This window comes from Oryx dammah, unplaced genomic scaffold (assembly GCF_014754425.2).
Source record: "Oryx dammah isolate SB20612 unplaced genomic scaffold, SCBI_Odam_1.1 HiC_scaffold_29, whole genome shotgun sequence".
NCBI classification, from domain to species: domain Eukaryota; kingdom Metazoa; phylum Chordata; class Mammalia; order Artiodactyla; family Bovidae; genus Oryx; species Oryx dammah.
Genome location: NW_024070213.1, coordinates 86,134,858 through 86,155,580, shown reverse-complemented (window position 1 = coordinate 86,155,580; position 20,723 = coordinate 86,134,858). Strand labels below are relative to the sequence as shown.

The window sequence follows — 20,723 nt, the reverse complement described above, 5'->3', positions numbered from 1 at the left end:
CCCTCGCATAGGATTTTTTTTTTCTCTCAGTTATTTCAGGAAGGTAATACCAAATAGACAGGAAAACCTTCATAAGTACTTGCAGAATAAATAAATAAATAAGTTATAATAATAACTTTCCAACAGTAAATTGCCATGGAAAATTTTAGCAACTGAAATTTATGCTTGGGTTAGAGAATGAGACATTGAAATGATTCCTAAAAGAAAGAAGGACTCTCTGGTTCCTCCCCTAATGGAGGGAATATTGAAATATTGCTATTCAGAGCTTGAGATGGAACCATGATTAAGATTGGAGGTGGAAGTCAAAGAGGTGTGTGTGTGTGTGTGTGTGTATGTGTGTGTCTGTGTTAGGCTGGAGAAACCAGAAGGCCCGACATAATGTAGAGTTTTCTCATTTTTGAAGTTAAGAAAGGTGACATTCCACATTAGCAGCTGGCAGCAGGAGCACAGGGTGTTTGTGTTCTTTTCCTGGTCCTACCTCTGCTTCTGGTCTTGAGCTTACGTCATGCAGACACACTGGTCGCAAGGGATGTATAGACATAGAGCAAATAGAGTACTTTCATACATTTTTGAACATATTTTGTCTTCTATGTACTAATGACATCCTTTTTAAACATTATTTATTTTTAATTGAAGGATAATTGCTTTACAATATTGCTTTGGTTCCTGCCATACATCAACATGAATTAGCCATGGGTATACATATGTCCCCTCCCTCGTGGTAAACCTCCCTCCCACTTCCCATCTTTTCCCACCCCTCTAGGTTGTTACAGAGCCTCCGTTTGAGTTCCCTGATTCATATGGATAATTTCCATTGGCTACTAGTGACATCTTAAAAAGCTAGGGAGATACTTGAAATGAGAGTGGAATAGGACTCTATGTTTAGTGGAGAGATGGGGCAAGAGAAGAAGCCAGTAAAACTAACCAAATCAACAAACCAGTCCACTGACTCAAAACTTTTCAAACCTGGACTCTGAATCAATGCTTATGATCAGAAAGTTATTATTGCTCTTGTTAACCAGTGAATTTGACCTTGATCCCTGGTAAAATTCTTAAATAGATGTTTTGGAAAACATTTGGAATTCTCAAAGGACATATCATCAGGAGCTATATAACACAAATCACAGTGTGAAACTTCACATAATGTCTTTTATTGATAGTATTAATAATAATTTAGTAGATCAAAACCATTCTAGTAAATCAGGAGAAAGGGGTAGAAAAAGGGGATATCAATTCCAGTAAGCGTCATAGAAAGGATGATGACTATGAGGTTAAAGAGCATACTCTTAGTTTGGCTACTATAACCAAAATTATTCATTAATAACCATTTGAAAGTCTGAGAAAGATTTCTAGTGAAAAGGAGAAGTTTTTGTAGATCTTTTCTTCTTCACCTCTTTTAGCAGTGCCTTTGATAGACATAGCAAACATGTATGGCTCATCAAACTTCAGAAGATGTGAATCAAAGAAGGGAAAGCAATATTATAGGTAATAAAATTATAATTCAAAATATTCTTGTCTTTTGGAATGCTAGACTAAAAAACAAGATGAAATTTAGCAAGGGCACGTATAAAATCCGCATGTAGACTTCAACAGTCAGCTGAAAAAATACAGGAAGGATAAGACCTGATTTGGTAGCCATTCATGTGGAAATGATTTGAGGCTTTTTCCAAGATTTTTTTGGATTATCATGAATTAGGACTTAGTAGGTATAAAGTATGGGCTTCCCAGGTGGCTTAGTGGTAAAGAATCTGCCTGCCAATGCAGGAGACGTGAGTTCGATCCGTGGGTCAGGAAGATCTCCTGGAGGAGGAAATGGCAACCCACTCCGGTATTGTTGCCTGGGAAATTCTATGGACAGAGGAGCCTGGCGGGCTTCAGCCTGCAGGGTTGGAAAGAGCTGGACACGACTGAACACACAGGCACACAGGTATAAAGTATGAGGAATTTCTGAAGAATGTGGAGATATTTAATCAGGAAAAGACAAATGGAAGATGTGATAGCTGTCTTAATATTGTTGTTCAGTTGCTCAGTCGTGTCTGACTCTTAGCGATCCCATGGACTGCAGCACACCAAGCTTCCCTGTCCTTCACCATATCCTGGAGTTTGCTCAAACTCATGTCCATTGATTCTGTGATGCCATCCAACCATCTCATCCTCTGTTGTCCCCTTCTCCTCCTGCCTTCAGTCTTTCCCAGCTTCAGGGTCTTTTCCAATGAGTCTTAAGTATTGGAGGGATTCTTATGAAGAAGAGGGATTATAGGACTAAGGGGGTGTTTGTGGTGGAAAATCCAAACCCACCTACCTGTGCTGGTTTCATAGAGGTGATTCTTGTAGGGTTAACAGTTGTTACTTACAGCATGGTTTCTGAGTATGAAAATAAAGTAAGTCTCCCTGAAGAGGTCAGATTGGGGTACATGAAGTTTCTTCCTAGAGCCTCCAGAAGAATGTTGGCAAATATGGACCCCATTCATTGGAATTTCTTGGAACTAACACAGACATTAAAAAAATATGGCAAGTTTCCAGATTTGTTTAGGTTGGGTCACAAGTGGTACTGTCTGTAGGTAGAGAGTAGTGTGGGTCCAGATGAATTCTAGGTACTCAGATTCAGTAGAGAAGGAAACCTGACCTGCTTAGGGCTTGGAGTCAACACCTTCTCTCCTGATTGTCTTACCCCTGGACTAAATTCTGCCAGCTTACAGGTCTGTGGATGTTCTTCCCTCTTATGAAGGCTCCATGTATTGGCTTCCCCCCGACCTTGGATACTCACAGAAGACTGTTGCCTCTATTCTATATGCTGCTATCGTCAAGACAGACTCCTTTTCTTGTAGAGGTTGAAGAAGAGCCTCCCTAGGGAGGAGGTGTATCTTGGAGTCAACCAGATCAGCTGCAGCTGTAATTTGTTCTTGCATCACTGGGGTGGATTGTCCTTAAGGTCAATAGTAGTCTTTCTACTCTGGAAGGGGTTAGGACCTGGGTCCTGCTTTAGTCTCTTAGAGAGGAGGCAGGAGAAGATGGCCATGTAATTCTGTAGATTACTTGTTCTGTTTAGTTTTTAACATTACCGATTTATGTAAACCATTTCAGTCCCCTTAAAAAGAATACAAGTAAATAGTAGAATGAAGCTAAATGAAAGATGTAAAGAAGAGATCCTGCTGTAGGAATACAGCACTGAGTTCCTTCTACATAAAAGCAGAGAATAAAGGTAGGCCAGTAGGAGGACTGAAGAAGGTGATGGCACCCCACTCCAGTACTCTTGCCTGGAAAATCCCATGGGCGGAGGAGCCGGGTAGGCTGTAGTCTATGGGGTCGCGAAGAGTCGGGCACGACTGAGCGACTTCACTTTCACGTTTCACTTTCATGCATTGGAGAAGGAAATGGCAACCCACTCCAGTGTTCTTGCCTGGAGAATCCCAGGGACAGGGGAGCCTGGTGGGCTGCCGTCTATGGGGTGGCACAGAGGCGGACACGACTGAAGTGACTTAGCGGTGGCGGCAGCAGCAGCAGCAGCAGCAGCAGCAGCAGTAGGAGGACAGCACAGGGTCACAGCAGAGGTTGAATTTTCCTAATAACAGACTAGGATGGCTCCTCCTGGAATAAACTGGATAAGCGTCTTACTTTGACAGGTGAAAGGCAGAGTGAAAATACTTGGATAAGGAAAAGGTAACCTGCAAGGAAGTTCCTAACATATTGTCTTTCAGAAAATATTAATAGCTTAGAATAAAGTATGACTGCCTAGGTTTTGGGTTGTGAAGAGCCTGAGAGAGATGCCGGGTGACAAAGAAAAGAGTAAGAGACTTTTCCAGGTAGAAAGAAAATCCAATATTTTAAACTTAGGATTTATTATATAGTAATAATAGTAATAAAAAAATCCACCTTGTGTTTAGAAGTTTAATTTCAGCATTTTTTCCTGAAGCGCTTTTTAAAATCAAGTTTTTATTTAAAAATTTTTTATCTTATTTTGGACTATAGTTGATTTACAATGCTGTGTTAGTTTCAGAAAAGTGATTCAGTTATACAGATACATATATTTATTCTTTTTCAAAATCATTTCCCATTTATTATAGAATATTGAGCAGGGTTCCCTATGCTCTACATTAGGTCCTTTTTGGTTATCTGTGTTAAATATAGTATTGTGTATATTGCAACCACAAACTCCCAGTTGACTCATTGGAAAAGACCCTGATGCTGGGAAAGATTGAAGGCAGGAGGAGAAGGGGATGACAAAGGATGAGATGGTTGGATAGCATCATCGACTTGATTGACACGAGACTGAGCAAACTCTGGGAGGTGGTGATGGACAGGGAGGCCTGGCGTGCCGCAGTGCATGGGGTTGCAAAGAGTCACACATGACTGAGGGACTGAACTGAAACTCCCAATTTATCCCTCCTCCCACACCTGTCCTCTTTGGTAATCACAAGTTTGTTTTCTGAGTCTGTTTCAGTTTTGTAAATAAGTTAATGTGTATCAATTTTTGAAGCACTGTCTGTAAGTGGAAATGAAGGGTCTATATGTGGTTTTCTAGGTATTAGATTATATTTTTGTATAAAACCATGCCACACATTAATTAATTCAAGAAATACTAAGTATTTATGACCTGTTGGGTGCTGTTCTAGACTTTAAGTATTAATATAAAGGAGCAAACAAGTGGTTAGTGGAGTTACTTGAACTTTCAGTTTCCTGTGCCTTGATGATGGGTCCATATTACCCTCATGGGACACTTCTTTCATCCAGAGCTGGCATTCCTGAATGCAGAAATCCTGCTCACAGAAAAATTCATCTCCATAGAACTAGCTTCCTGTATCCCTTATCGCGACTAAATACTATAAGCATCAAGAATGAGTGGAGAGAATATAAAGAGGAGCATGTGGCAAGACGTTGTAGCCAAATGATACTAAAAGTGATCATTTAGTGAATATCTCTGTGTGCTAGGCACTATGATAAGAGTCTTACAAAAGTATCTCATTGAAGCCTCACATGAATCAGGGGAGGTAGTTATTATCATTATCTATAATTTACATATATCTGGCAACTATAAAATAGATGTAAGGCAAGTGAGGAGAAAAAGAGAGAGAGAGCCAGGCAGTCAGGCAAGAAAAGGAAATTTATTAGAGGGAAAAGAAGAGGTTTACTGGCCCTTGAGAAGAATCGATGTCCTCCCTTTCTGATGGGGTCTTTCTTATACCCTGCCAGTGAAAAATTCTCTGAAGAGATGGTTAATTTTTAGCCTGTAGCAGAGTCCTGTGGTCACGTAGTGGGAGGTCTGGAATCTGGTGGTCTTGTAGCCTTAAGAAGGTAGGTGCCAGTGGGAAAACAAGATGTCATTTGGGCAATTTTGTAAGTCTCAAGGGTCACTGTGATTTTATTCTTTGTTTGTGAGGCCAGCATAATGAGCCATTTTAACAATGAGCCCCATGCAGTCCCCATCCATAGAGAGATCAAGTACATTGTTCAGGACCATACAATTAGCAAGTGGTGAAGCCACAATTCAGATCTCACATCCCACAGTCTAGCCTCTGGATAATGAGGAAAGGTAAATAGAAGATATTATGAAAAAGAAGAAAATTGTGATGGCCTGAACATATGATTAAATTGGTCCATAAAAGTTATATTCAGGTATTGCTGCCTCCTAAATATTGTGGAACAGACACACAGATCTACAGATATACATAAAATGTATCCTAACTTGGTTCCTATTGATTGTCAAAACTTTATCCTGGAAAAAATAAAGTGGATGATCAAACAATGGCCTCAGTCCTTAACAAAGTCTCAGTGAAGCCACTCTAACACAACTACACTTTGAACAGTAAAACTTCCTGGTGAACTCAGCAGGATAAACTTGTTGCAACTACCTGTTTTTCTCAGTAAGACTGTTAGTTTAATCCTGTAAGATGTTGGAAGATATTTAATAAAAGTAAAGTTTGGCTTTTGGAATAACTGGTCATCCCATGTCATCCTTCATGAAGGTAGTTAGATAGCCAGGCCAATTGTCTTTCAAGATCTAATTTTAGATCTTGGCAATAAAAACATGTGAACAGCACATACACCTTAAAATAACTCCATTACTCCAAATTATTTTCCTTCCAGTTTTTTATATGCATTTTATAAATAGTGGTAATTTTCATACATACAATTTTAATCCTAGTATTTCACCTAACATTTTATTGTAAACATTTTATATTGCTTCATTTAAAACAATCATATAATATTCATTACATATAATAGATACAACACCATTTGCTTAACTGTTTTTTCATTGGAGCTTTGTGTCTATATATAAACCATATATATGTGTGTATATATACACCATATATACACCATATATATCCCAACCTTCCATTAAGTGGGAATGTTATTTATCCTTTGTGTTTCTACTGATAACTGCTGCTGCTGCTAAGTCGCTTCAGTCATGTCCGACTCTGTGTGACCCCATAGATGGCAGCCCACCAGGCTTCCCTGTCTCTGGGATTCTCCAGGTAAGAACACTGGAGTGGGTTGCCATTTCCTTCTCTAATGCATGAAAGTGAAAAGTGAAAGTGAAGTCACTCAGTCGTGTCTTCTACTGATAAGAAGACAATATATTTTGGGGTATCTCATTTAACAAATGTATTTTTGAACCCTACAACATGTAGGGCATTATGGGATGGTCAAGACATAGAATTTTCCTGTAGATAACTATGGTACAATATGGAATGGGATAACTGACACAAAAGAGCTACAGTTTACTGAAATTATAGAGAAAGGAGTAGGGAAATGAAAGGGTAAGGTGGAATATGAACTAGAATTTAAAGGACAGTAAAGACTTCAGATAGCATATTCAAAAGCAGAGACATTACTTTGCCAACTAAGGTCCGTCTAGTCAAGGCTATGGTTTTTCCTGTGGTCATGTATGGATGTTAGAGTTGGACTGTGAAGAAGGCTGAGCACTGAAGAATTGATGCTTTTTTTTTTTTTTTTGATGATTCAGTTCCCCATTTATTGTCTCTATTTGAAACACTAAGACAACTTGTTCAAACACTCTTTGTGGTGTCTTTTGGGTTTTGTTTGGCACAAGAACATCTTTTATAAATTAAATTACTTTTACTCTTTTCTTATTAGTAGGCAACAATGAACAGAGCTTGACTCAATGCCACTGCAATAAGTAAATACCTACATAAATGTGGTCACTGCCGTCACGGAGCAGGCAGATCATTTGTTAAGTGGTTAGCCAGAGGATGTAGAATATGCTTAAGCTAATAAAAATACATATTACTATTTTCTCAGAATATTTGAAGACTCAAGGATTCGTAAGTACAGACTCCCTATCTGACCTTGGGTAGAACTAATATTCTACTAAAAAAAAAATTCTATTCTACAGGTTAATTCAAATCCCACGTGCCTACTTCTTAGGCCTTTATTCTTCCATTCCCTGTCTCTAGACAGAATTGCCTTCGGTTCTCAGCTCATATCATGATGCTATTTCTTATGTTTGCTCATGTTGTTTCTTCAGCCTGGAACCCACTCCCTCTAGGAAGCCCTTTCTATACCCAGGATTTCAGTAGATAGATGCCATTTCACTGTGGTCCCCAAGGTGTTCTCTATGATTGCTCATGATTTACCATATTGCACCATAATTATCTTTAAAATGCATCCATTATTAGACTGTGAAATTCTTAAGGTAAGGACTATGCCTGCTTCAGCTCTATCTGTGTGGGACTTAGCCCAGCGCCTGGCATGTAGCTGGTCCTCACATGTTTGGTGAATGGAGGGATGAGCCGACGGTACCTGCCCGTCTGCCAGATCGATCTTGTTCCCCAGCACCACCATGGGGTAGGACTGCTCCATCGGAATGGTTTTGGCCAGAACATCACCCCACCAGGTTTCCAGGGCTTCGAAGGACTCCGGGTCAGTGACGTCAAAAGCCAGGACACAGCCATCAGAGCCTTTGTAGAATGTAGACACCATGGAGCGGAATCGCTCCTGGCCACCTGTGTCCCAGATCTGTAGCTTCAAGGTTGTGTCATCCAGTATAATAATCTTGGAGAGGATGCTGGCCCCCAGTGTGGTCTGATAGTCTTCGTAAAACGTCTGATGCACATATCGGTGCAGGAGGGAGGTCTTTCCAACACCCAGGGCTCCAATGATGATGAGCTTGAGGTCCACCTTCTTCCGAGGATTCATGGAGGGGCTTCAGAATCTCTGGGGAACAGACAAGAACCAGGAAAAGCTTCCAGAGCCTTCTCAGCCTCCGATGGCAGGTGGGGGGTTCTCTCTGAGTCTGGGGGGCTCCTCTTAGAAGAGCAGTCTCAGCTAGATCAAAGGAAAAAGGCTTTGGGAGCAAAGTTGCTGAGGCCAAGTCACTTCCTCGAATTGATGCTTTTGAACTGTGGTGTTGGAGAAGACTCTTGAGAGTCCCTTGGACTGCAAGGAGATCCAACCAATCCATTCTGAAGGAGATCAGCCCTGGGATTTCTTTGGAAGGAATGATGCTAAAGCTGAAACTCCAGTACTTTGGCCACCTCATGAGAAGAGTTGACTCATTGGGAGGGATTGGGGGCAGGAGGAGAAGGGGGCGACAGAGGATGAGATGGCTGGATGGCATCACTGACTCGATGGACGTGAGTCTGACTGAACTCCAGGAGTTGGTGATGGACAGGGAGGCCTGGCGTGCTGAGATTCATGGGGTTGCAAAGAGTTGGACACAACTGTGCTACTGAACTGAACTGAACTGGAAGACTTCAGAAAGCTAACAATGAGGTTGGGTCTTCAGCTTCTACCTATTAAGGAGTAGACTGGCACCAGGTTAGCACTCCTAATGTAAACAATTACATAATTGACACAATATGTGAAGTGTCTGTTAATAGCTATTGGGAAACCTAACACAGGAGTGTAACCTCTGAGAGAAACAGTAAGAGACTATTTTTCTGGGCTCCAAAATCACTGCAGATGGTGACTGCAGCCATGAAATTAAAAGATGCTTGCTCCTTGGAAGAAAAGCTATGGCCAACCTAGACAGCATATTAAAAAGCATATTAGAAAGAAGATCAATCCTGAATATTTGTTGGAAGGACTGATGCTGAAGCTGAAGCGCCAATACTTTGGCCACCTGATGTGAAAAACCTAGTCTTTGGGAAAGATCCTGATGCTGGGAAATACTGAGGGCAAAAGGAGAAGGGGATGGCAGGATGAGATGTCTAGATAGCATCACTGACTCAGTGGACATGAATTTGAGCCAACTCTTGGAGATGGTGGAGGACACAGCCTGGTGTATTGCAGTCTGTGGGGTCACAAAGAGTTAGACATGACTTCAAGACTGAAAAACAACAGAGCAGGTAAAGAAGTAATTAGCCTCCAATTAAAATAAATAAATTAAAAAATAAAATGCAAAGAAAAAAAGATTTAATCTTTATTCTTGGACTAATTTTATCCTATTTCTAAAGTGTAATCTTTCTGAGGTTCTATTGAATGCTCCCAGTTTTCAATAAGATGTCTCCACTCTGGTTGATTGGACCTTAAATATCTCCAACTCTGTATGAATTCCAGTAGTTACTCAATCTATACTTAATAATACTCAGCTAAACTCTTGTGGCTATCCATATACAGGTTTCTAGAATTCTTTTTCTGCATGTCTCCCTCCTCTTCTGCCTACAAATTCAGACAATTTCTGCTTTCCCAAATGCTGATCTCTGGCTCTTCAACTCAGTGAGATAATCATGCCTTGCCCCTTCTTTGATCTTGAGTCTGGAAAGGCAGAAAGTCATGGTGGTCATAGTTCACTTCAATCATTTCCCTTCTCTCAGGGGTTCAGTTCAGTCGCTTGGTCGTGTCTGACTCTTTGTGACCTCATGGACTGCAGCATGCCAGGCCTCCCTGTCCATCACCAACTCCTGGAGCTTGCTCAAACTCATGTCCATCGAGTTGGTGATGCCATCCAACCATCTCATCCTCTGTTGTCCCCTTCTCCTCCTGCCTTCAATCTTTCCCAGCATTGGGATCTTTTCAAATGAGTCAGTTCTTTGCATCAGGTGGCCAAATATTGGAGTTTCAGCTTCAACATCAGTCCTTTCAATGAATATTCAGGACTGATTTCCTTTAGGATGGACTGGTTGGATCTCCTTGCAGTCCAAGGGACTCTCAAGAGTCTTCTCCAACACCACAGTTCAAAAGCATCAATTATTTGGTGGTCAGCTTTCTTTATAGTCCAACTCTCACATCCATACATGACTACTGAAAAAACCATAGCTTCGACTAAGTGGACCTTTGCTGGCAAAGTGATATCTCTGCTTTTTAATACGCTGTTTAGGTTTGTCATAGCTTTTCTTCCAAAGAGCAAGCATCTTTTCATTTTTTGGCTGCAGTCAACATCTTTTTTGGAGACCAAGAAAATAAAGTCTTTTCCTGTTTCCACTTTTTCCCCTTCTATTTGCCATGAAGTGAGTGATGGGACCAGAGGCCATGATCTGAGGTTTGTTTTTTATGTTAAGTTGAATTTTTAATTTTTTAAAATGTTGAGCCAGCTTTTTCTGTCTCCTCTTTCATCCTCATCAAGAGACTCTTTAATTCCTCTTCACTTTCTGCTATTAGAATGGTATTATCTGCATATCTGAAGTTATTTCTCCCAGCAATCTTGATTCCAACTTGTGATTCATCCAGTATTTTGCATATAAATTAAATAAGCAAGGTGACAATATACAGTCTTGTCATACCCCTTTCCCAAGTTTGAACCAGTCTGTTGTTCCACGTTCGGTTCTAACTGTTGCTTCTTGACCTGCATACGGGTTTCTCAGGAGATAGGTAAGGTGGTCTGGTTTTCCCATCTCTAAGAATTTTCCACAGTTTGTTGTGATCCACATAGTCTAAGACTTCAGCATAGTCAATGAAGCAGAAGTAGATGTTTTTCTGGAACTCTCTTACTTTCTCCATGATCCAGTGAATGTTGGCAGTTTGATCTCTGATTCCTCTGCCTTTTCTAAATTCAGCTTATACATTTGAAAGTTCTCGGTTCACGTACTGCTGAAGCCTAGCTTGAAGGATTTTGAGCATAATGTTGGTAGTATGTGAAGTGAGTGCAACTGACCTGCTCTAACAAAACATAAAAACAAATCTCAAAAGATTAAACTGAACCTTAAGTATCCTCACTGTCCAGCAGTACAAAGCCAAAACTCATTAAAGGAAGGCAATACAATTCAGATACTCAATAACAGAACACCCTTAATGTCCAGCATCTAATAAAACAATTATTAGAAATGCAAAGAAGCAGAGAAACGTGACCATTCAGCAGAGAAAAATGAGGCAATAAAAGACATTAGCAAGATGGCCTAACAGGAAACCTCAGAAACTCCTTCACCCCTGGAGACAAGGATTTAACAACATATGAACCAATTGCCTCTGTGAGAAATCTAGAATCCAGTTAAGAAATTCCTGGGAGAGAGATCTTCCTGTTAGATTTTGGGAGTTCAGATTCTTCTTTCAGCTTCAGCTGCTAACTGGCTGTCCTCTTCCTCTTTCAATAAAATGGCAAACTGAAACAGTGTAAACAGGGACAATCCAGCGCTTTACTTCATTAACACGTGGCAGGCTCCAATGGGATGGGAGACCCTGGTACTCCTAAGGTTTGTTAAATGGGTAAAACATCCTTCCTCAGCTCTCCTCCTGGTGGTTCCATGAGACTAAATGGCAGGCTTTCAGTCACAGCTGGAGACAAAATTGCCCTGAGTCTGGGGAGAGTGGCACCAAACTGCTCTCCAAATGGTTATGAAGAAATGTATCTTCCATTCCTCATTTCTTATATTGTGGATGTCTGTAGAAATTGTGGATGTCTGTAGAAATAAGCCATTTGTAATTTTGTGAAAGTGAAATCCTCAGATTTGAAAGGTTATGCCATTTAGATGTGCCCATTCCTAAAAATGGGTACAAACTGTTGTTTCTCATCTTTTGGGGCCAGTAGGCCTGAAACAGGGGTAAAAGAAAATACATACTTCTATTTTTGGCCTGAAAGTGGTAAAGGAAATTTTGTGTTTAAAAAAAGAGAGAAAGAGGGAGAGAGAGAAAAAAATTTCTGCTACCAATGTAAGCATGAAGCCGGGCAGGAAGATTCTTTACATTCATTCACCAGCGCACTTTCCCTCAGCTTGGCCTGGCATAATTAAGGAAACTTCTAACTCCTGAATTCTTCCTTGGGAAGGAATGAAGTGAAATGTATATCCAATATTCTGAGTTTTTGTGGTGCTGCCAAGGGACTTGTTTCTGTCTTATCTGAGTCTAAGCGCTGAGAGGAACGGGACACCAGGTTGCGGGTCATCGAGAACAGAGGCGATCAAGGTGGCTTGGTCTAGCACCAGTTTGCAGTGCCACAGATGGACACTAGGTGGAACTCCAGTACCGCAACTTTCTACAGTGTCAGAGAAACTGTAGAGTATTGCAGACACAAAGAGGAGATCTTACGGAGAATTGGTAAACTTCTGAATTAGGAGATGACACGTGTCCAAAGAGGTTGCATCCCCAGAAAAGGCTTCAGAGGTCTCCAGATTCTCCAGCTGATTGGAGAAAGTCCTCCCTGAGGAAAGTGAAAGTGAAAATGAAGTCGCTCAGTCGTGTCTGACTCTTTGCGACCCCATGGACTGTAGCCTATCAGGCTCCTCCGTCCATGGGATTTTCTAGGCAAGAGTGCTGGAATGGATTGCCATTTCCTTCTCCAGGGGATCTTCCCGACCCAGGAATCGAACTCGGGTCTCCCCCATTGCAGGCAGACGCTTTACCCTCTGAGCCACCAGGGAAGCCCAAGGAAACCAGACCTGAGGTTTCCCTGAGGACACCAGACCACAGAAACTAAGAGAGGTAGCTGAATTTTCAAATGCTGAAGTCCTAACAGAAAACAACACACACAAAGAAACAGAAAAATATCGCCTATTTAAAGGAACAGATTAAAACTCCAGAAACCAACCCTAAAGAAATGACAATATATGAACGAACAGACAGAATTCAAAATAATTATCATAAGATGTTCATGAATTAAAAGAGAACACAGAGAGACAATTAAAATGAAATCAGGAAAATGATACATGAACAAAACACGAATATCAACAAAGAGAAATTGTAAGGAAGAACCATTTAGAAAATTTATGAATTTTTGCCTAGTTAAAAAAGTTTATGACATTTTGATTCTACTTGTTTGACTTAGTATGAAGCAAATGCCTGATTTCTAACATATATTCATTCAAAACTTTGATATAATTCCTTGTATTTTGACATCTATTATTACTGCTAAAAGTCTAGAAAATTTATTATCTTAGTGATTTAAAAAAATTTTATTTATTTGGCTGTGCCAGTTCTTAGTTGCAGCATGTGGGATTTAATTCCCTGACCAAGGATCAAACCCAGGGCCCCTGTATTGGGAACTGGAGTCTTAACCACTGGACAGACTACCAGGGAATCCCTTGTTTTTTAATTAATTTATTTTTAATAGAATGATAATTGTTTTACAGAGTTTTTTTTTTTCCCCTTTCTGGAAGATTTTCTTTTCTTTTCTTCTTTATTTTGGCCACTTTATTTATTTATTTTTACAATGTGATTTTTCTTATTTTAATTTAAAATACATATGTATATTATCTTAAATTTATTTAATTAAAGGATAATTGCTTTAAAGAATTTCATTTTTGTCTGTCAAACATCAATAAGAATCAACCATAAGTACACCCATGTCCCTTCCCTCCTGAGCCTCCCTCCCACCTCCCTCCCCATCCCACCTCTCTAGGTTGATATAGAGCCCCTGTTTGAGTTCTCTGAGGCATACAGCAAATTCCCACTGGCTATCAATTTTACACATGGTCATGTAAGTTCCCATGTTACTGTCTCTGTACATCTCACCCACTCCTCCCCTCTCCCCACCGTGTCCATGAGTCTGTTCTCTATGTCTGTGTCTCCATTGTTGCCCAGCAAATAATTTCCTCAGTACCATCTTTCTAGATTCCAAATGTATGTGTTGGTATATGATATTTCTCTTTCTCTTTCTGACTTACTTCACTCTGTATAATAGGTTCTAGGTTCAAGCACCTCTTTAGAACTGACTCAAATGCATTCCTTTTTATGGCTAAGTAATATTCCATTGTATATATGTGCCACAACTTCTTTATCCATTCATCTGTCAGTGGACATCTAGGATGCTTCCATGTTCTAGCTATTGTAAATAGTGCTGAAATGAACATTGGGGTACGTGTGTCTTTTTCAATTTTGGTTTCCTCAGGATATATGCCTAGGATTGGGATTGCTGGGTCATATGGTGGTTTTATTCCTAGTTTTTCAAGGAATCTCCATATCGTCTTCCATAGTAGCCGTATCAATTTATACTCCCACCAACAGTGTAAGAGGGTTCCATTTTCTTCACACTCTCTCCAGCATTTATTGTTTGTAGATTTTTGATGGTGGCCATTCTGACCGGTGTGAGGTGATGTCTCATTGTAGTTTTGATTTGCATTACTCTAATAATGAGCAGTGTTGAGCATCTTTTCAGGTGTTTGTTAGCCATCTGTATGTCTTCTTCATATAGCTAGTGGAGGTGATGGAATTCCAGCTGAGCTATTTCAAATCCTAAAAGATGATGCTGTGAAAGTGCTGCACTCAATATGTCAACAAATTTGGAAAACTCAGCAGTGGCCACAGGACTGGAAAAGATCACTTTTCATTCCAACCCCAAAGAAAGTCAGTGCCAAAGAATGTTCAAACTACTGCACAATTGCACTCATCTCAACGGCAAACCACTCCAGTACTCTTGCCTGGAAAATCCCATGGGTGGAGGAGCCTGGTGGATTGCAGCCCATGGGGTCGCCAAGAATTGTACACGAATGAGGGACTTCACTTTCACTTTTCACTTTCAAGCATTGGAGAAGGAAATGACAACCCACTCCAGTATTCTTGCCTGGAGAATCCCAGGGACGGGGGAGCCTGGTGGGCTGCCATCTATGGGGTTGTACAGAGTCGGACACGACTGAAGCAACTTAGCAGCAGCAGCAGCAGCACAGGTTAGCAAAGTAATGCTCAAAATTCTCCAAGCAAGGCTTCAATAGTACATGAACCGTGAACTTCCAGATGTTCAAGCTGGATTTAGAAAAGACAGAGGAACCAGAGATCAAATTGCCAACATCCACTGGATCATCAAAAAAGCAAGAGAGTTCTAGAAAAATATCTACTTTTGCTTTATTGACTATGCCAAAGCCTTTGACTGTGTGGATCACAACAAACTGTGGAAAATTCTGAAAGAGATGGGAATACTAGACCACCTGACCTGCCTCCTGAAAAATCTGTATGGAGGTCAAGAAGCAACAGTTAGAACTGGGCATGAAACAACAGACTGGTTCCAAATAGGGAAAGGAGTACATCAAGGCTGTTTATTGTCACCCTGCTTATTTAACTTCTATGCAGAGTACATCATGAGAAATGCTGGGCTGGATGAAGCACAAACTGGAATAAAGATTGCTGGGAGAAATATCAAATACCTCAGAAACGCAGATGATACCACCTTTATGGTAAAGTATCTTTAATATTAATTTATTATTAATTTCTCATTTAAATGCTTTCTTCTCTGCAGTCACCCTCTGTGCTTTTCTCAGTCTAACTTTACGGAGGCTTTTGATGGCTAAGTCGAAATTCTCTCTTGGTAAATGTCACATTGCACTTGAAAATATGTGGGTTATTTTCAGATATATTTTTATATTGATTTCTAACTTAGTTCCACTGTGATAAGAGAATGGACTGTGCATGATTTCAATACCTTTAGACAACGAAATTTTTTCATCTTGTTTTATGTCCCTGGATATGTTTCAGTGTCTACTAGTTTATAGGCTATGGGAACATGAATAGAATTCGTATCCTACTATTGTGTGAAAATTGTATAAATCTTAATTATGCTGAATTAGTCATAGTGCTTTTCAGGTCTAATATATCCTCCTACTTCTCTGTATATTCATTCTATTAATTTTTGAGAGTTTGATATTGAAACTTCAACTAAAAATCCTGATTTATCTACTTAAAAAATAATTGTAATATATAGTGGAACTATATATAACCTTGTTCTGTATTTTCCATGTCTCTTATAAATGAGTATCATACTTTCAAAATTAAAAAAATATATATAAAGAAGAAAAACCAAATGAAAATTCTGCAACTGAAAAATGTAATAACTGGATTGACTAATGTAATATAGGGCATCAACAGCAGACTTTACCAGGCAGAGGAATGATTCAGCAAATTTAGGATTTTTGAAACTACTGGGGCAGAGGAGCTGAGAGAAAAAGGAGAGAAGAAACATGAAGAGAGCCTCATGGGATGCCATCATACAGAGAAACATATGTATTCCGGGAGTCACAGAAGGAGGAAAAAGAGAGAAAGGGGCAGAGAGCATATTTGAAGAAATAATAGATGAAACCTTTCGAGATCTGAGGAGGGATTTGGACATACAACTTCAAGAAGCTCAAAAAACTCCAGTAGGATCAAACTAAAGAGACCTACATTAAAATACACTATAATGAAGCTGTCAAAAGTCACGAAGAGAGTATCTTAAAACTAGTTTGAGGAAAGTGACTTGTCACTACAAGGGGGCTCTTACTAGATTATCATTCAATTTCTCAGCAGAAACCTTGCAGGACAGAGGAAATGGGATGAAATATTTCAAGTGTTAAAAGAAAAAACCTGCCAACCAGAATACTGTATCCAGCAAAAATGTGCTTCAAAAATGGAGAAATTAAGATTTCCCCAGATAAACAAAAACTGAAGAAATTCATTACCACTAGACCTGCCCTACAAGAAATACTGAAAAATGTCCTTCAAGATGACACAAAAGGATGATAAACAGCAATACAAAACCATTCCAAAGTATAAAACACTCTGGTAAAGGTAAATATATGGACAAACATAGAATCCTACAGTATTGTAATGTAGGCATGTAAATCACGTTCAAAGTTGGAATAGAACTTAAATTACAAAAGCATAATAAGTAATTATAAATCTATGTTATTGGATATACAATATAAAAGATACACTTTCTTTGACCACAGGGAATGTAAATTAACAAATCAATAGCGTTAAGATATCTAGAAACAGCTCTAAGTATTGAGAATTTAAGCAACATACTTTAAAAAATTGAGATATAATTGGCATATAGCATTCTATTAGTTTCAGGTGTACAACATAATAATTTGACATTTGAATATATAGCAAAATGATCACCATGGTAATCTAGTTAATATCCATCACCAAACACAATTGCAAAATTTTTTTGTGTCATGAGAACTTTTATTTTATTTACTTATTACAATTAATTCTCTTTCTTTCTTTCTTTGACTTTGGCTGCTCTGGTTCTTTGTTGTGGACTTTCTCTAGTTGTGGTGAGCAGCGGTCGCTCTTCATTGTGGTGCCTGGGCTTCTGCTTGTGGTGGCTTCTCTTGCGGGGACCACGGGGTCTTAGTCACTAAGGCTGCAGTAGCTGCAGTGTGTGGGCTCAGTAGTTGTGACTTGTGGGCTCCAGAGCATAGACTCAGTAGTTGGAGCACTTGTGCTTGGTTGCTCCACAGCATGTGTATCTCCCTGAACCAGGGATCAAACTGGTGTCCCTTGCATTGCAAGGCAGATTCTTAACCATTGGATCACCAGGGAGTCCCCAGGAGAATTTTTAATATCTACTCTCTTAGCAACTTTCAAGTATTCGATACAGTATTATTAATTACAGCAACATACTGTTCAACAACTGAAATGTAAAGGAAGAAATCACAAGGGAAATTAGAATATATAAAAATGGTGGGAGGTGGGAGGGGGATTCAGGATTGGGAACTTGTATACACCCGTGGTGGATTCATGTCAATGTATGGCAAAACCAATACAGTATTGTAAAGTAAAATAAAGTAAAAATAAAATTAAAAAAAATTTGTGTGATACAGCTAAAGCAGTCCTTAGAAGAAAATTTATATCTTTAAATGGCTATATGAAAAGTGAAAGTGTTAGTTGCTCAGTCACGTCTGACTCTTTGTAACCCCATGGACTGTAGCCTGCCAGCTCCTCTGTCCATGGAATTTTCCAGGCAAGAATACTGGAGTGGGTAGTCATTCTCTTCTCCAGGGGATCTTCTCGACCCAGGGACTGAACCTGGATCTCCTGCATTGCAGGCTGATTCTTTGCCACCTGAGCCGCCATAGAAGGAAGTTTATATTTTTAAATGGCTATATAGGAAAAGATAAAAATTTAAAATCAGTCATCTAAGCTTCCACCTTGAGAAGCTAGATAAAGAAGAGCAAGGTAATCTCAAAGAAACAGAACAAAGGAAATAATGGAATACAAAATGAAATAATGGAAAACAATGAAATACAAAAAGAACTGATAATACCAAAAAACCAATAAAACAAAATTATATCTTTGACAAACCAATAAAATTGATAAATATTCTTTTAGATGATTAACAAACAGATTAAGCACAAATTATTAATATGAGGTGGCACTAGTGGTAAAGAATCTACCTGTAAGTGGAGGAGATGCAAGAGACACAGATTCGATCCCTGGGTCAGGACGATGCCCTGGAGTAGGAAGTGGCAACCCACGCCAGTACACTTGCCTGGAAACTTCCATGGACACAGGAGCCTGGTGGGCTGCAGTCCATGGGACTGCAAAGAGTTGGACATGACTGAGCAACTGAGCATAAACACACACTGATGTGAAAGAAGAGACATCACTGCATACCCTACAAATATCAACAGAGTAAAAAGGCAGTATTATGAACTAACGTGCCAGTAAACTTGACATTTTAAATGAAATAGGCAAATTATTTGAAAGATACCAGTTACCAAAATTGGCACGAGTTAATTTTGTTGTTCAGTTGCTCAGTCATGTCTGACTCTTTGTGACCCCATGGACTGCAGCATGTCCACTGAGTCGGTGCTGCCATCCAACCATCTCATCCTGTCATCCCCTTCTCCTCCGCCCTCAATCACTGACTCAATGGACATGAGTTTGAGCAACCTCTGGGAAACATTGAAGGAGAGGGAAGCTGGGCGTGCTGCAGTGAATTCTATAAAACTTTAAGAAACTCTCTCAAAAACTAGAGGAGGAGGGAACATTTTATAACTTGTTTTGTGGGGCCAGAATAATCCTAACATCAAAACCCAATAGAGGTATTATAGAAGAAGAAAATCACAAATCAATGAGATCTTGGATGGCCTTGGCCTACAGCAGCTTAAAGCAGGGTTTTGGTTCTGGCCAGGGATTGAGGTCAGGTTGTAGCAGTGAGAGAGCTGAATCCATGCTCCTAGACTTGTGGCCAGTGACAAGGCCTTGGCCCTGCAGAAAAAATTTCCCACAAAGATGGAAAGTAGTGAAACAGGCAAAGTGCTTACTAGAAGGAAAAGAGTATAGTATGTGTGGGTAGACACGCAGGTGGACTCAGAGAATCATGCCTTTGTGGTAGCTTGAACCACTTTTATGGGGCATTTCTGTTGAGTTTCCTTTGGCTAATCAATTTGATTAGCCTGTATTTGGTATATCTCAGGATCCTCCCATATGTGCATGTGTGTCTCTCAACCAAGATGGCCTATGAGTAGCTTTGACCTCACTCCCACTTTGACCTCCAAGAAACTCTCTAGTTGAGAAAGTTTTTCTGACTTCAAGAGTGAGAAATATGTGGTCTCTTATCTTTTATCTGGTCAGGTTCCAGCCTCCTCTCTCAATTGTTCTGCTACTGATGTTTTGGAATTTCTGTCCATAGGGAATGAATTCAAATTAGCCACCCTGGGGCTGGGGGCAGATCTACCTCTTGCCTCACATGTATATTGTGAACATAGACAAAAAAGTCCTTAAAAGAATTTTAGCAAACTAGTTCTCAGTTCAGTTCAGTTCAGTAGCTCAGTCGTGTCCGACTTTTTGTGACCCCATGAATTGCAGCACGCCAGTCCTCCCTGAACATCACCAACTCCCGGAGTTCACTCAGACTCATGTCCATCGAGTCGGTGATGCATCCAGCCATCTCATCCTCTGTCACCCCTTCTCCTCCTGCCCCCAATCCCTCCCAGCATCAAAGTCTTTTCCAATGAGTCAACTCTTCGCAGGAGGTGGCCAAAGTACTGGAGTTTCAGTTTTAGCATCATTCCTTCCAAAGAAACCCCAGGGCTTATCTCCTTCAGAATGGACTGGTTGGATCTCCTCGCAATCCAAGGGACTCTCAAGAGTCTTCTCCAACACCACAGTTCAAAAGCATCAATTCTTCTGTGCTCAGCCTTCTTCACAGTCCAACTCTCACATCCATACATGACTACTGGAAAAACCATAGCCTTGACTAGATGGACATTTGTTGGCAAAGTAATGTCTCTGTTTTTCAATATGCGCTCTAGGTTGGTCATAACTTTCCTTTCCAAGGAGTAAGTGTTTTTTAATTTCATGGCTGCAATCACCATCTGCCGTGATTTTGGAGCCCAGAAAAATAAAGTCTGACATTGTTTCCACTGTTTCCCCATCTATTTGCCATGAAGTGATGGGACTGGATGCCATGATCTTCGTTTTCTGAATGTTGAGCTTTAAGCCAACCTTTTCACTCTCCTCTTTCACTTTCATCAAGAGGCTTTTTAGTTCCTCTTCACTTTTTGCCATAAGAGTGGTGTCATCTGCATATCTGAGGTTATTGATATTTCTCCCAGCAATGTTGATTCCAGCTTGTGCTTCTTCCAGTTCAGTGTTTCTCATGATGTACTCTGCATAGAAGTTAAATAAGCAGGGTA

General features: G+C 40.1%; 1 protein-coding gene across 1 annotated transcript; it reads right to left on the bottom strand.

Moving 5' to 3' along the window:
* Positions 1–7,584: 7,584 nt before the first annotated feature.
* LOC120858100 (ras-related protein Rab-7b-like) lies at positions 7,585–8,336 on the bottom strand. Its single transcript, XM_040233960.1, has one exon. It carries the CDS (start codon positions 8,155–8,157, stop codon positions 7,585–7,587), a length of 573 nt encoding a protein of 190 aa, XP_040089894.1. The 5' UTR covers positions 8,158–8,336.
* Between the last annotated feature and the right edge of the window lie 12,387 nt (positions 8,337–20,723).

Coding starts and splice junctions, on each gene's coding strand:
- LOC120858100 (XM_040233960.1), bottom strand. CDS start 8,157: ATGAATCCTCGGAAGAAGGTGGACCTCAAGCTCATCATCATTGGAGCC.